The following is a 16,482-nucleotide window of genomic DNA, read 5'->3' as shown; positions in this document are numbered from 1 at the left end:
GTGAAAGAAATCAGTATTTTATTTTACACAAAAGCACCTTGGAATAGTTACACCGTATTTTGTCCCTTTCTGTTGAATTAGAAATGACGCTTGTTAGTATGAGACAAAACTTAGACAAGGCTTTTTGTTACTTTATCTCATGTTCATCTATGTTCAAAACGCACCGACCGCACGCAAAGACCAATTAGAAGCAAGTATCCTGTGTGACTCATTGGGTGTTTGTTAGAAAAAACGATGCGCGCACGCTGTGTTCCAGGCATCTCACTCGCTTACCTTGGTTCGTAGTGCGCTTCTAATTTGTGAAATTTCAGTGTTGGGTAAATAATAATCTCACCCTGGCTTCTTTACTGATTTCTGGTATCTTCTTAAAACGATGAATTTGGCTTGTATCTATGGACATCGATTTGTTTTTAGATTGGATCTTTACTTCAAGTTATTTTGGTTCAGGTAAGCTTTAATAATTTTCTTATGTAAGTACGTTTTAGGCCTTTTTTAAAGCATAATGCTAACATTTTTAAATATAGAAATTGTATCTGATGAGGATTAAAAACATTTTTTTTCAATTTAAAAAAATAATCATTATGGATAAAATGGCATGTCCATATTATAATCTCTTGACGCAAGTATCTCTTGACGTAAGTAAAATCAATCTACCTACTCCGACCACTGGTAATAGCGATAGTTTATTAACTGTTTAGTATCTGTAAAAGTGCACAAATATGGGAAAATAAAACAAAGCCACTGGACGTAACTTCTCAGGATCCTTCAAAAAGTCCACCGAAAAAGTCTCAGTAAATAACCACCATTTTACTGAGATTATATTTCATCCCATATCATCGCATCTCATTTCATTTAATATCATTTCTTTTCATGCCATGTTTCATATTAATCAACTTCATTTCACTTCGTATTATCATTTTTCATATATTATGTAGTGCAGTTTTCATTAAAATAAAAATAAAATTTGACCTAAAAGTCTTAGTTACCAGGTTATAAGTTCCCTTAAAAAAATAGAAAAGGTAGGTATTTCGAGACTAGAGATGAGATTTATTTGTTAAGATTGTTAAGCTTAAGGCGTAAAATGGCTGTTTTCCAATTACAGCACAAGAGCGCATTATGCGGCATAATGCTCAACTAAGCTTCAGCATAATTCGGCATTGTGCGTCACTGAGTCGCATTATGCTCTGTGATTGGAAAACTACCACTAAGTAATGGTTAATGTAATGTAAAGTAATGGCCAGTATGAGTAAATAAAAACTATGAAAGAAAATCAATATTTAAAACTTAAAAGTATTTGGTTTAGTTGACATAGAAGTCTATTAGAGAAATATTAGAAACTTAAGACATTTCATTAATCTGACCTTAGCTTTCTTTTTCCCAGCTGTTTGACTGCCGACCTGGTGATGGCGCACTGTCGCTTAATCTCGTCACTAGATCCTTTAATGATTGAGATAGTAGACCGAGGTAGATGTATCTCTGTAGAACTTGGCAATCAGCTGTATTTTGTACATTGGTTCCATTTCGTTCCGCTTGATTTACTATCAACAGCTTTGACTTGTTCTGGCTCATAGCAAATCCGAGTTTAAGACTGGTATCTAGACGAACTAGTAAAATTTCCATGTCAGTCTATGCGAGCAGGGTAGTGTCATAAGCGTATTTCAAGTTGATAAGATGCATCCTTGCTAGAGTGCGATCAAGAGATAGGCCGACTGTCTTGTGTTGATTATGTACAGTACCTTACTTGCATGTACAAAACAATTGTAGTCCTTATTATAATAAAATAAGGACCTATTTATTACATAAGTATTTTTAAATCTGGTATTATCTATGTATTATATAGTTGGATGTTGTATTATATAGTTTATATGTAAAGAAAAATCTATTTTTTATGTGATTTTAATGTAAAACCTTTGAAACTTTTTAGTTTTTTATAAAAAGATGTTTTTTATGTAGACTGACTGAACTCTCTATCATTGAGAAAAACGAGTTCAGTTTTACATAATTCAATAATACTGTGTAAAATAATAATTTGTCGAAAATAAAGGCTTTAAATGTTGTTTTCTTAACATTGTACAGGAAACGCAATTAAGTCTTTCATTATTTTTTCAACCATTTTTAGAATATTCCATATCATTATTTAATATACTGGGTATTAGGAGACCGCTTCCAAAAACGAAGACAGACGATAGTACAAATGACACTTTTGATGATAGAACGGAAATAACGTCGATCTTGTCTAAATATATATTTTTTAAAACGCTTTATTAGCATTAAACACCTACGATACACGTACACCTAATACGATAGTTTCATAAAAAATACATTATTTCTCACAAAAAAAAACCAGCAATGAAACACAAAATAAAAAACGCCTGATGCTCGGATCAACGAACGCCCGGGCACGCCGTTTCTTTTAAACGCATGGCGATGCGACCCCGCCGCGCCATGCCGCTGATACCACGCTCCCCAAAATTTACAACTTTATAGGTACAAAATTTACGTTTTCGGAAGTGGTTTCCAAGCACCCAGTATTATGGTAGGCAGCGGCTTGGCTCTGCCCCTGATATTTCTATGGGCAATGGTACCCACTCACCAACAGGTGGGCCGTATGCTCGTCTGCCTACAAGGGCAATATAAAAAATGTTTTATTATGTATACCTACATGTTTTAATATGTTTTATTTGTTGACTTTTTTATACTTTGTACATTTTAATGGAATTGGCGAACTTCGTGATTAAGGTCTTATCTATCCAAGGTAGATGCAGACTAGAACGTAGTAGTTGCACTCTTATTTACAGGAAAGATATGTGTTAAACAGTATACTATGTTTAGTACCCGAACATGTAAATACATCAAATATAAATTTAAGCAAATACATAGGTCATTTTCTGCACTGCTGACGTGTATGCCAAATTTCATGACCATTGGTTGAGTAGCTTAGACGTGAAAGAGCAACAAACAAACAAACTCACTCTTGCATATATTAGATTAGTATGCATTATCTAAGCTGTTTTACATTATCTCTCTAGCCGTTACTGATATTTTGATTCCAGCCTCTACAATAAAAATATAATAAACTGGCAACACTAGTATTGTCTCTTGCTACTGCAGCTGGGTACGTCTATTAAAATATTTTCATTTAATTAATCTCATATTTTATAAGTTTTAATCGTTTTATTAAACTGTTTTTATACAGGGAAAAAATTGTACGATCCTGGCGTCTACGGCGTAATCTTTCAGTTTGATTTGATACAGTACTTTTGGTGAGTGTTATTGTATTTGTTCAACACAAGTTCCACGTCAAATGTGCTGGAAGGTGACACGTATTATCAATATTCACGAAGAAACCAATGTTTCACCTAAAAAATAATAATTCATCCTTAGTCTGTAAAATAACGCACAATTTTAAAAACCAGATTATTTATGCAAAAATATGTACGCACATTGAAAACAAAATTTCAAGTAAGTACGTACATAACCCACAGTGATGCGTAGACACTTCGACATTTATACTTTAAAATTTACATATACTTTTGAAAAGTAAAGTTAATATTCTTGTTGAAAGTAAATAAAATTACATGGTCAAAGTTCATTTTATATTATTTGAGTCTTCAATTCTGCTTAAATATAATGTGCACATGTAACAAGCTATATTTTTAATGCTCTAAAAAGTAATTACATATATAGATACTGACATATTTTAGAATCTTAATAAGACTGGTAAAATTTTAAGAAAATAAAAGCAAGGTTGTGTAATTTATCAACAAAAAATAAGTGAAAATAAGTGCTATTGATAAAATAATCTAGAATAGTTCTGACCCGAAATATTAAAAACTCATTAACATCTGGATGGAAATTAAAATTTCTAAGTAAAAAGTACAATTATGATAAACAGTACAATGATGAAAATATGTTTAGTTCATCTGAACTAAACATATTTTATAAACATAACTTTATCAAAATTTACTAAGTAAAATGAACACAAAACACAATATGTTACAAGATATTTTTTATTCATGCTCTTGGTTGGTGAAAGAACTCACAAGCCCTCTGGTTTGAACTGGTTAGTGGAGTCCATAGATATCACAGTGTTAATGCTGTTGCCCACCTCGAGACATAAGTTCAAAGTCATGTTATACAATGGCTGTTCCACTGCTCAAACCAGAATGTGTGACTGCTCTGCAGCTTAAATTGACAGGTTTGTGTTCCTGTGTAGATTATGTATCATGCTATCAACTCTACTAATGGCTATTTGATGATGTCGATGAAGTCATTAGGTATTAAAGTATAAGATGTCTAGTGCATTCATATTGAGTGATGCAACTGTCAGTTTATGAATCCTGCAGGCTGCTATTATTTTTCGTAATGAAATATGCACTTAACACATTTTCACAAATGACTTCCACAATGAAGGAATAAAATATTTTAATAAAAATGAAACATCTAAAAATTCTAATTTGTATAATTAGTGGTGGTAGGGCGTCTTGTAGGATGTGACAGTCATTGTATTATAACTGAGACCTGGTGTCTCAAAGTGAGTGGCGTCATTTACTTTGTTGATGTCCATGAGCTTCAGTGACCACTTAACATTAAGTAGGCCATGAGATTGTTCATGAATATCTTAAAAACAAAAAAGTATTTATAGATTTCAGAATTTTGATTTTCATCACAATGTTATTCCTTGAAAGTGGCTGGGGAACACAGATATGTAATTTTAAGGAAAAAAATTGTACCTGTTGTATAGACTGAAACCAATACTTACATTGCTTGATACAAGTACATTCTGTTTTTATCTATGAGGCCATTTAAATAAATGTCACCTTCAAGTTTTCAACACAATTTTTTCCCATATGTTTTTCATTTATCTTTCAAGGTGGTATTGTTAGTAAGCAAAGGTCACCTTTGAGACTAGTCAAGCTGCTACCTATGAGTGATGACATGTCACTTAATTTTTGTGCACTAAATGCCTTATCCTTTCAGGCAGGATACTTTGGATTTTATTTTATTTATTTATTTCACCCAGTCCGGAGGGGACCTCCTCCGGGAGCGAATCTCATAGTCGGCGGAGTATCGATCGCTGTCCAGCCGAAGCTCAAATATTTGGGCCTTGTGCTGGACAGTCGATGGCGGAGAGACCTCTCCTTGCGGGCTGTCATCGCCCGCATGCTAGAGGACCAGAATTCTTGGGAGGCCATGACCAGGTTTTGCGACCTGGTCATGGCGTTCCGTGAGGCTGAGGAGCGCGAAAGGGAGTGGGATCCCTCTTCGGCTTCACAGCGAAGAAGGCGGAGTGGGCGGCACGGGCGCGAAGCTCCCGTTCATCTCCCGTAGGGGCTGTCGGGTGCCGGGTGCGGGGGTGCCCGGTACTCGGCTGTTGGTCCGGTGGTGAGGCGGCGCAAGGTGGCTCCTGTGCACCGCTCACGGTGTGTCTCCGAGACGACGTCCTGCGGGATTTTCCCGGGGATGGAGTGCCGTCCTATTAACAGGATGGGTACCGGCGACGGCGAGCCTTCGGCGCGCACTGTGCGGTACCGTGGGTTTCGTGGAGTCGGAGTGGTGGGGCTCGATGGGGTTTAGTCGGTAGTCGTTCTGCGGGGCAAGTGCTTCGCGCGCCTTTTTCAAGGAGTAGTCTCCTGTGAGAAATTGGGGGAGGTGAAGGACCTCGGCTCTTCTCTTCTCCCCTTCTTCCTCTCAGGAGGCGCCGGAGTCCGACATAACCCGGTCCGTTACCCCCCTCGACCGGGTATCCGTAAATGGATTCCCCAGCGTTAAAAAAAAAAAAAAAAAAAAAAAAAAAAAAAAAAAAAAAAAAAAGGCAGGATACTCCTTTTCCAAAATGAATTGATACCTAGATCACCATAGCCAAATTTCTTTAAATCCTATCTAGTTTTTTTCAAACACATGCCGAAAAACATGCCAATTTACCATTAGGTCCTACTGTCTTCTAGAGTAACTCTTATCCTAATCTTTTTTCTTTATGTGAAGACAGTACATTACTTGTGTATTAATCTTTAATCCTTAAACAGTTCTGGTTTATAAAGCATATAATCACAAATGAAATTATGCTTGATAGTAATGTTACACTAACAATAGAATAGAAATTAGTAGCCATAAAGAAATACTTAGATTTAAACTACACAACCTGCACAGTTATTCCAATATGTGATGTCATGAAACAATTTTACTATCTCATTTCATGTCCTTCACAAAATTGTACATTATTCATATTCAATAAAGTTTGATTATAATTAGTATAAGTACTACAAGTATTAATATTTAAACAATCGTTTTAATGAAATAAAGTTAGCAAATAGAGTTGCAATGATATGTTTTTGTGTATTTCAACAGTACTGTAACGACTCGGCGCGGACAAGGACTGCCGGAGGAGACAAAAATGATGCATCAGCAATCCATGATGGTTGGAGATGTGATACCCGTTCATCCTGATGTACCCATGCATGTTGAAGAAATGAATAATGTTGGATATGAGAACAATGTGTCATTTGCCTACGATGACCTATTTCCAGCATTGCCGCATTCCCAGCCCCTTGTGCAACGTAATATACAACAGGCTACAAACAAACTTCGAGTTGGCTCTTCACTGCACACTCAAGTAAGTCACTAAATTATGATATGTACTCTTCAATTAAAAATAACTGCAATTTGCAATATTTTGTGCAATGTAATGCAAGTTCCAGCAGAAAGGGTGTAGATCAGGCCCGTCTGTTTCTCCCCCGGAGCTCGCTCCCTTGGCTTCCCTTATATTTAACATCAGAAACAGACATTAAACATCTACTGATCCAATTTCGCCGGCGTACGATCCGATCCATGATGATTACGATAACAGTCAACTAAGACGATGGCATGATGACCTGGCGGTGAAAATACAACACATAATAATAAACTTTGATTTGGTTCTTCACTGCACCTCTAAATTTACCGCTTTTCTTTTAAATAAATCTCTTTTTGACTGTTCCAATAGATCGTTACATAAATTAATTATTTTACATAACAATATTTTGTTAAATGGCTTGCTATAACTAGCAATTTTTTAAATTGGTGTCAGAAACACCTTTTTTGATAACCATGGTCAACAGCATGGTCAAAAACAATGGTTATGGTCAAAAGCCATGATCATTTTTTTAACAAATCATTATTAAGCTTGAAGATTAAAACTTTCGTTGTGGAAAAAATTAGGCTTTTACCTTCGGAATTGTTAGTTACTCTACATAAAGTTATGGATTTTTTTTTTCACAAATATTTGATATTTCTACCAATCGAAATATGCATCCATGGGATCTGCCAGCGCAGTGGTAAGTTACCAATGCCCTTCGTTAAAAAAGTCGGGTGTACTGAGCTAACAAACTCTTCAAAGACATTTGCACTGCTTTTCGGGTATTGATTTTTCCCTGTCAAGAAGTTGTCAAGAACTTTAGAAAAAGCAGAAGTCTGTCGGCGAAAAACTGGTGAGAACAGTGGACAACGCAAAACTTCCGATCCTCCTGTAGCTTCTGTTGTCAGTTGTGCCGTATGAAATCAAAAGTTGTATAGCAAGCACTAGGAACGAGCGATTAACTACGACTGGCCATCGCAATTACGCAAATTATAATTTTACGGGTTTGATTTTTATTACACGATGCTATTCCTTCACCGTGGGAGTCAATCGTGAACATTTGATAAGTACGTATTTCATTAGAAAAATTGGTACCCGCTTGCGGGATTCGAACACCATTGCGTCGCAAGATAAGAATGCACCAGACAAACGTCTTATCCTTTACTTGAACCAGTCCAGTTTCTCCACAATACACATCCGTAGTAATGCCAGTGCAATTTGTTTATAAGCTGTGATAAGTTAATCGGGCACTAAACCACCAATGACTATAAACTTTTTTGGGATATGTTCTCGTTTGAGGCCTCGGGTGCTGAACCAGGTTCTAACCAACATGACGATTGCTTACATACGATTATTAAAAAATCATTTTTCAACGCAAGTGACAGTGCGATTCAAAATCTTTAAGCTTCTGTATCTGTCAAGCAACGCGAGGCATAGCTTATGCCGTTCGTCGCGCTGGCGATCGTTCAGTTCGTGCAGTAGTTGCAGTACCCACTTAACAAATGTTTACTTTGCCTCTTTAACGCAAATGGACCGATATAGTTTTGATAAAAGCTGCTGCTAACTCAACGGTAGATTGAGTGATTATCGTCAGCTTCCACTATCGCCTTTAATTCGACGTTGTTGACTTTGGTTTTCAGGAGACCACGGGGCTCTTTTCTAAAATCAATATTTCCAAGACAAAAATGTTCAAATCAATGACTTCATTTCGTACATGTCATATTATACTTAAGATTCGTTTGTACGTTATTGCTACCGCGATGTAACTCATATTCCATAATTGCTGGTATTTTATAGTGTCCAAATTGATGAAAAAAATCGAAATGTAAGGAAAAGAAAATACTAATCAATAAACAAATGACTGAATTTGAAAATAGAACTCCATATTTTTAAAATAATTTCATTCGAATTTAGATTATTTTCCGGTCATACATAAAATAGATTTCAAATTGTATTGTAAAACGTAGGTAAAGATCTATTATATAGATATAGATATCTTCATAGGTAAAGATCTATTATAAATATCTATGCTAAATCTTAAACTAGGTACCTATTGAGAATGCATGTTTCAATAGTTACCTACATAATTATGATTGATATGTAATTTTACCTAAAGTAGCATTTTTATCAGATAAGACTTAGGAATTATTCTCATATTTTATATTACAATAACTTACATTCTTATTTAAAACCGAATACATCAATAAAAGTTAAATTAAATTAATTAGATAATTTTCCATAAGGTTTTCCATGTGCCATATGAAGAACGAAAACTTGACAATGCTAATACTTTTGGTGAGGGAGAATCCTTAAGAACTTGCCATTCCATAACTAAGGATACAGGAGCGCACATCGAAATATCTACCAGCAAAGATGGCAGTCTGACTTTCCTTATCACTGGAAAGCAGAGCGCTGTTCTCGAAGCGCGGCGACAAATTTTGACCCATTTTCAGCAACAGGTAAAAAGAGATGTGAAGTTATAAGTAAAAATGAATATTTGGTGTATTTACAATATTTTATGAGCTTATAAAATTTCAGGCCAGTAAACAAATCTCAATCCCTAAGGAGCATTATCGTTGGATCTTAGGAAAACAGGGACAGAAACTAAAAGAACTTGAAAAGGTCACTGCAACTAAGATTAATGTGCCAGGAATTTCAGACAATAGTGAAATAATAACTATTACTGGCACAAAAGAAGGGATAGAAAAAGCTGAACATGAAATCAGGGTGTGTTCAGAGGAACAGGTAAAATATATTAACTTTCTGTTTGTCTATTAAGTATCAAAGTATCAAGTAAAGACCAAAGCTCAAGATTAACATTGGGTTTTCAGTCACGAAAGGCTTTAGAACGTGTCGTAGTACCGAAAATTTACCATCCATTCATCCAAGGGCCGTACGGTGAAAGAGCAGCAGCGCTAAGTGCCGAAACTGGTGCCAGAATCCACATTCCTCCTGCTTCTACTCAAAGTGATGAGATTGTTATAGCTGGGGAAAAAAATGGTGTGCTAGCTGCAAAGGCTCAAATCGAGCAAATACATGAAGAAATGGTAATAAACATAATAAATAAAACACAATATGTACACTATGCAATGTATAATTAAACAACTTATAATCCTTCAGGTCAAGAAATGTGCAACTGTTCGGGTAGAAGTGCCCAAGTCTCAACATAAGTATGTAATTGGAGCTCGTGGTACTACAATCCAGGAAATTCTTAAGGAGACTGGTGTCTCTGTTGAAATGCCTCCAACGGATTCTCCTACAGGCACCATCACCCTTCATGGACCTCATAATAAAATTGGCCTTGGTATATAAAAACTACATTATTATTTTTTATTACTGTAGATAGAGAGAAGTTAACAAAATATATGTTAGTATTATATGGCTTCTGTTGTTCATAGCCAAAGTCATAACTTTATTTTAAATTATTTAAGAGCAAAATAGGTTGTATTTCTTGTGTTCAGACATTATATTCCTTACATGTTTTAGCTCTATCAAAGGTTTGTGAGAAAGCAAATTCTGTAAAAACGGCTACTGTTGATGCTCCCACTTGGATCCACAAATACATAATCGGCAAGAACGGCTCTAATATTAAAAAGATTACTCAGGACTTTTCAAAGGTATTCATAGTGTGTGTAATATAGTTATGTTAATGCAATAGCAACATTTAGTTCAAAAGTTCTGTATGCTTGTTTGATATTCTTGTTTGATATGCTTGTTTGATAAGAGTAATTAGAAACATCAAAATTAAGATAAGATTTTTTGCTAATAGTAAAGAAAATATATTTAATAATTCTTATAGGTACACGTAGACATAACTCATTCCGAAGACAAAGTAAAAATTGATGGACCTCCTGAAGAAGTGGAGCGTGCTCAAGTTGAACTAGACAACTTTGTGAAGAACTTACTTGCTACACTTACTTACGTGGAATTATCTGTTGACCCAAAATTCTTTAAACACATTATTGGCAAGAATGGAACCAATAGTAAGTATAAAATATAAAAAGGTTGTTTTTTTCACAATTTTGTTAGTAATCGAAATTTATAACATGTTTTTATTCTTTTAGTTAATAGACTGAAAGATGAGACTGGTGTAGTTATTAATATTAACGAAAACGAAGGAAACAATATTATACGTATTGAAGGAAGCCACCAAGGTGTAGCTGATGCTGAACGTGAATTAAGAGAGATGGTTATGAAATTAGAAAACGAACGAACAAAAGAAGTTTATGTTGATCATCGCTACATTAAGTCACTAATTGGAGTCAGGGGAGAAAAGATCAAAGAAATTCGTGACAAATATGAACATGTGTTGATTAGCCTTCCTGATCAGGGACAAAAGAGAAGTCCTATTAAATTAAGAGGTCCTCAAGAAGATATCGAAAAGTGTGAAAAATTCCTTCATAAATTAATAAAGGAAATCGCCGAATCTTCCTTTGTGCAAGAAGTTCCCATCTTTAAGCAATTCCACAAGTTCATAATTGGAAAGGGTGGTGCTAATTTGCGAAAAATAAGGGACGAAACCCAGACTGTGATTGATCTTCCGGCAGAGGGCGATGATAGCGATGTTATCACTGTACGAGGCAAGCGTGAGAATGTAGAAGAAGCAGTTAAAAGAATACAACAAATTCATAACGAAAAAGCTAATATTGTAACCGAAGAAGTGACCATTCCTCCTAAATATTACAATTCACTTATTGGAGCTGGCGGAAAGCTAATTCATTCTATTATGGAAGAATGTGGTGGTGTCCTGATTAAATTCCCACCGACCGACAGTGAGAGTGACAAAGTAATAATCAAAGGTCCAAGTGAGGATGTTGAGAAGGCAAAACAGCAATTGCTGGCACATGCAAACGAACGGGAACTGACGTCGCACACAGCTACTGTCCGTGCAAAGTCTGAACATCACAAGTTTTTAATTGGAAAGAATGGTGCTAATATCAAAAAAATTAGAGAACAAACGGGCGCTCGTATAATTTTCCCGACTGAAAAGGACGAGGATAAGGAAGCAATATTTATTATGGGTAAGTGGTAAAACTACTTTAGCCTTTATTATTAAATTTTGATCTTTGAGACTTTTTGTTTTTGTTTTTATGTGCTGTGCTAGTTATTATTTAAATAAGCATAAATTATGATTTCATGAAATTATCTATTTTGTATTAATTCATAGGTCGAGAAGAACAAGTGGAAGCTGCCCGCAAACAATTGGAAACTGCTGTAGCAGAGATCAGTAATGTGTCTGAAGGGGAGATGTCTGTAGCATTGAAACATCATCGTCACTTCGTGGCGCGTCGAGGTGAAGTGCTACGTCGTATTGCCGAGGATTGTGGTGGAGTACAAATTTCTTTTCCTCGGCAAGGTGTCAACAGCGACCGCGTCGTGCTTAAGGGACCAAAAGAATGTATTGAAGTAGCTAAAGCACGAATCAATGAAATTATTGAGGATTTGGAAGCGAAGGTACTGATTTAAATGATTTTTTAAACTTCAACATAACATAATATGCCGTTGTTAAAATTTGATTATTATGATTATTAGGTAACGATTGAATGTGTGATTCCACAAAGACATCACCGAACTGTCATGGGTGCACGTGGTGCCAAAGTCAAGGACATCACTGCTGAATTTGATGTTCAAATAAAATTCCCTGAACGTGACACTACAGAAGGTGCAGATGTTCCCAGCAGAGATATTGATGAGAATGCTGAACCAGGACCTAATGACATAATTAAGATAACGGGTCGCCCTGAAAATTGCGAAGGAGCTAAAAAGGCTCTTCTTGAACAGGTAGAAAGTTATACACTTTGTTAACAAATGCATGCAGAAATGGCAACTTATAGTTAACATTAGTGCATGTATTTTTTTTGTTTCACTAGATTATTATATTATTCATAATATAAAATACGATTAATTGAAATATGGTGGTTATTTAAGAATTATGTAATTGCGATTAGCAGTAAGCAATGATTTGTAAAGTTACAGGAATATGTCCTTCAGCAAGGGCATCTCCTCATCAGTGCATCATATTAATTAATCATCAAATATAATGTTGTAAATATTATTTAATATTTTCATTGCTTATGAACTTACTATCCTATACTAAGTATTACCATAAATTAAATATTTTGATTGTATATTTGTCAAAAATATGTTTCAAGTATCAATGTTCATAAATACATAACAATAAAGAATGCAAATAAAACAGAGAACTATAGTTGCATACATAATTCAATCTTATTATGTAAGACAAGCTCCACTCCACATTCTGCTGTGCTATTACATACTACTACAGAGCATCATGCTGTTCCTGAACCTTAGGTACACTTCAGCAAAACATAGTTATTGTTTCGAGCCTTTTATATATTGTATATATTATAATATAATACATATTACATAGGTTTCATTCAAGGTGTCTCTTTCCATTTAGGTGCCTATTACAATTGATGTTGAAGTGCCAAATGAATTGCATCGTCTATTAGCTGGTCAAAAAAGGAGAGAACTGATGCAAACATATGATGTTCACATCCTACTGCCACCCAATGAAGATACCAGTGACATTGTTAAGGTTAATAAGCTTTTATTATTTAGAAATAAAACCCATCATATTGCATTCTGTATATGAGTCGACTATTATCAAAGCCGGCAATCTGACTTTTGGACAATGATTGGTAAATCAGAAAAACGAATTATTGACTTTGTATTCCATTGGCAGTCACAAAACTCTTCGGAACGACATCTTAGATAAATAACAGATTAACTATTAACCTTTATTTAATGCAGGTTTTGAACCGTATTCTTTGAAAGAGACGATTATATTCAAATCAATCTGTATTGACATATCAATAAAAAATTTTTGTCCAAATGCACAGATTGCCACCTTTGATAATAGACGACTCATATGCAAGTAACTGTAATTACAAGTATACTAAAATTAATAAACAATATATTTTTTTACTAAGTTGTCAAATTTTTTATTTTAGGTGACAGGAACTCCAACCAGTGTTGAAAATGCTAAACAAGCTCTTACTGAGAAAATTGCTGAGATGGAAAAAGAAAAAGAAGACAGACTACTCAGGTTTTTGTTTCATATATCATCACAATTGCTTTTTAAAATAAATGTATAGTTTTACATTATACATTATGATGCTTTAATTCGAATTTCAAAAGTTAATCGAATAAATTAAATTCGCAGATCTTTCGAGCTTAAGTTCAAAGTTGATCCAGAATATCATCCTTTGGTAATAGGAAAAGGTGGTTCTGTCATTACAAAAATCCGAACAGACTTTGGTGTCCAGATCAACTTACCCAAACGAGGAGAGCCAGATGATGATATCATTACTATTCAAGGATATGAAGATAAAGCTCATCAGGCTAAAGACTCCATAATGGCAATAGTGCATCAACTGGTATGTTGTGCAAATTTCTTTCTTATCTTATGTTAAAAATGTACGATTTCAAATGAGTTAGCAGTGGAAAAATATGTCAGTATCTAAACTTGAAACATACTGATTGGTAAAGGGAATTACTTTTTCTAGTTTTGTCAAACTATTTCACTATGCAGGTTAGTTTCATGGAAAATGTCCTTTAATAAATCAATAATTTGATGACCCATTTCTAAGTAATTATTATAGCGTTTATAGAAAGTATAAAAATTTTTTAAATGAATTTATAGGATAATCAATACAGAGAGGAAGTGGACATCGACCCGCGTGTCCACAGAAGATTGATTGGTCTGCGAGGTAAAAATATAAGGCGAATTATGGACGAATACAAAGTTGACATTAGATTCCCGAAACATGGAGATGACAGTATTGTGGTGATAACGGGTGATGAAGACAATGTACTTAATGCCAAGGAACATCTTCTTAATTTGGCTGAAGAATATGTGAGTTTTTTTACTCAGTAATAATATCTTGATATGTTCAAGAACATAATTAATACTACTTGTACGCTTTAATCTCGCGTTTTTTATTGTCATTATACTTATGTATTATTGACGTTTCGAATGCTTCAGTTTTCGTGATCACTGACGATGATGTAAAAATTGTTTTAATTATATTTACTACTCGTGGAAACTGAAGAAAATACTGTAACATATCTAAGAATCTAAATAATGATGACCACTTTGTTACAGACGAATTAAATAAATATTTATTTTATTATTATTTATATATATTATTAATTCTAGTTACAAGATGTCGCAGACCGCTATCAACCGCCGGCAGCACCTTCTTTGGGTGATTTCGGCGCTGTACTGGGAGGGGAAAATCCAAACGCACCGGCCGGTCCCGGGTTTGTAGTGAAGGGTGGACCGTGGGAACAACGCGCCCCTGACACCGCCTCCACTCACGAGTTCCCGACCATGCCCGGTGCTCAGCAGCCGCAACCCTCGCCAGCCGCTTGGGGACCGCGTCGCTAACATCTCATCAACTGCACTAAGTTCTACTTTTCTATTTTTTACAGAACTAGTGCTATCCGAGGAAGCGGCTCTATAAAATATATGCTATCGTTCGGCCTATTTCATTATTATTTTTTAAACTATTTATAATATTAAGTGTTTACGTGATGATTTTATTCCTCATAAATGAAATGAATGGTTAATGTTAGTAAGCAGTCAGTGTACGAGTTGCTCTAACATATTATCATATTTCTTATATTCTGCTTTCACTATATCTCAAAGCTTCATATTGGCACATACTTATTTAGAAATAGGTTGATCGAATGTTATATTTTAATGATGTGAGAATAATCAAACAGGCCATGTTATTTTTATGAATTGTTTAGAAATGGTTAATGCCATTTGACATAAGTTGTTATTCAAATTCATATTTATGGATATTTTATAAACATTTTTGCACATGCATATTAAACATGCATAATAATAAAAAGGTTTTGATTTTGTACTTATTGAGAAAAAATTTGTAATGTTTCATTTTCATAATAATGTTTTTATACGATTTTTGTAAACATTGCCTATAATGATAAATCAATAAAGTAGTAAGAAGAAAATAATATTTTTACATAATAATTTGTATATAGTAAATTGTGTTTAATACAGAAATAAAATCTTTTACAATTTAATTCGTTCTTTTCGTAATTTTGGTGTTGGGAAAAATTTCCACCACTGTAATTAATCGGATGCAAGTGATTAAAATAGAAGGACGAGCTACATTATATCAGATAACTGGAATTTTTTAAAGTGATAATAATTGAATAAGAATTTATTTTTGAAACTAAATTAGTTTTTGTGATTACCAATAAGTCTTAATGCTTAAATCGAATTCATCAACTGATGCAGTCTCGAAAAAATACGATAGAGTAAGCATAGGCCCAAGTCTCTCCCGACGGCTCCAGTTCATTAGATTGGGAGTTCCTGATTATTACAATAGCTGAACTGTGAAGCAAGTCAATAGATGAGTCTGGTATTCATGGTGAAAAAATTATTCCATGCGCTGTGACCTGCCACTTCGATAAAGCGTCAGGACAAAAGAACTCACGTCATCTCGGATCCTCCCGATCCAGTAACGGTGTTTCTAGGTACTTCAAGCACCGGCCACCATTCTCGTCGAACCCGTCGGTTGCGACGAAGGGCTCGACGAGTAAATTAACTCTCAGACACAGCCCACTGAGTTTCTCGCCGGATCTTCTCAGTGGGTCGCGTTTCCGATCCGGTGGTAGATTCTGCGAAGCACGACTCTTGCTAGGGTTCGTGTTAGCATCGTCGTCAGGTTTGAGCGCCGTGAGCTCACCTACTAGTTAAGGTTCCGCTGGAATAGCCTCTCTAGGCAACCAGCTTAGGTAGGAAAAAAAAACAAAAGAATCTTGTCATCGTGGCTGCCGGAAACTACATAGCCGATCCTGCAGACTAAATGGTA

At 35.1% G+C, this 16,482-nt stretch overlaps 1 protein-coding gene across 4 annotated transcripts; it reads left to right on the top strand.

Annotated features, from left to right (window-relative positions):
- The first annotated feature begins 185 nt into the window (after positions 1–185).
- Positions 186–15,688, top strand: Dp1 (satellite-binding protein 1 Dp1). 4 transcript variants are annotated; one of them, XM_089730521.1, is made up of 18 exons: positions 186–447; positions 3,054–3,115; positions 3,197–3,263; positions 6,349–6,613; positions 8,857–9,072; positions 9,152–9,358; positions 9,445–9,660; positions 9,734–9,917; positions 10,100–10,230; positions 10,413–10,596; positions 10,678–11,634; positions 11,781–12,067; positions 12,146–12,394; positions 13,035–13,172; positions 13,588–13,682; positions 13,800–14,013; positions 14,280–14,492; positions 14,796–15,688. In XM_089730521.1, the coding sequence occupies exons 4-18, from the start codon at positions 6,395–6,397 to the stop codon at positions 15,024–15,026; spliced, it is 3,741 nt and encodes a 1,246-aa protein (XP_089586647.1). In that variant the 5' UTR covers positions 186–447; positions 3,054–3,115; positions 3,197–3,263; positions 6,349–6,394; the 3' UTR covers positions 15,027–15,688. The 4 variants fall into 4 exon arrangements, with proteins under 4 accessions (XP_089586647.1, XP_028041231.2, XP_089586648.1 ...); XM_028185430.2 differs by lacking the exon at positions 186–447 and having other exon boundaries at positions 3,044–3,115; XM_089730522.1 differs by lacking the exons at positions 186–447; positions 3,054–3,115; positions 3,197–3,263 and adding an exon at positions 3,291–3,462.
- The last annotated feature ends 794 nt before the right edge of the window (positions 15,689–16,482 follow it).

The sequence above is a fragment of the Bombyx mandarina genome, chromosome 10 (assembly GCF_030267445.1).
Source record: "Bombyx mandarina strain Sakado chromosome 10, ASM3026744v2".
NCBI lineage: Eukaryota > Metazoa > Arthropoda > Insecta > Lepidoptera > Bombycidae > Bombyx > Bombyx mandarina.
This window is presented reverse-complemented; position numbering and strand designations above follow the sequence as displayed.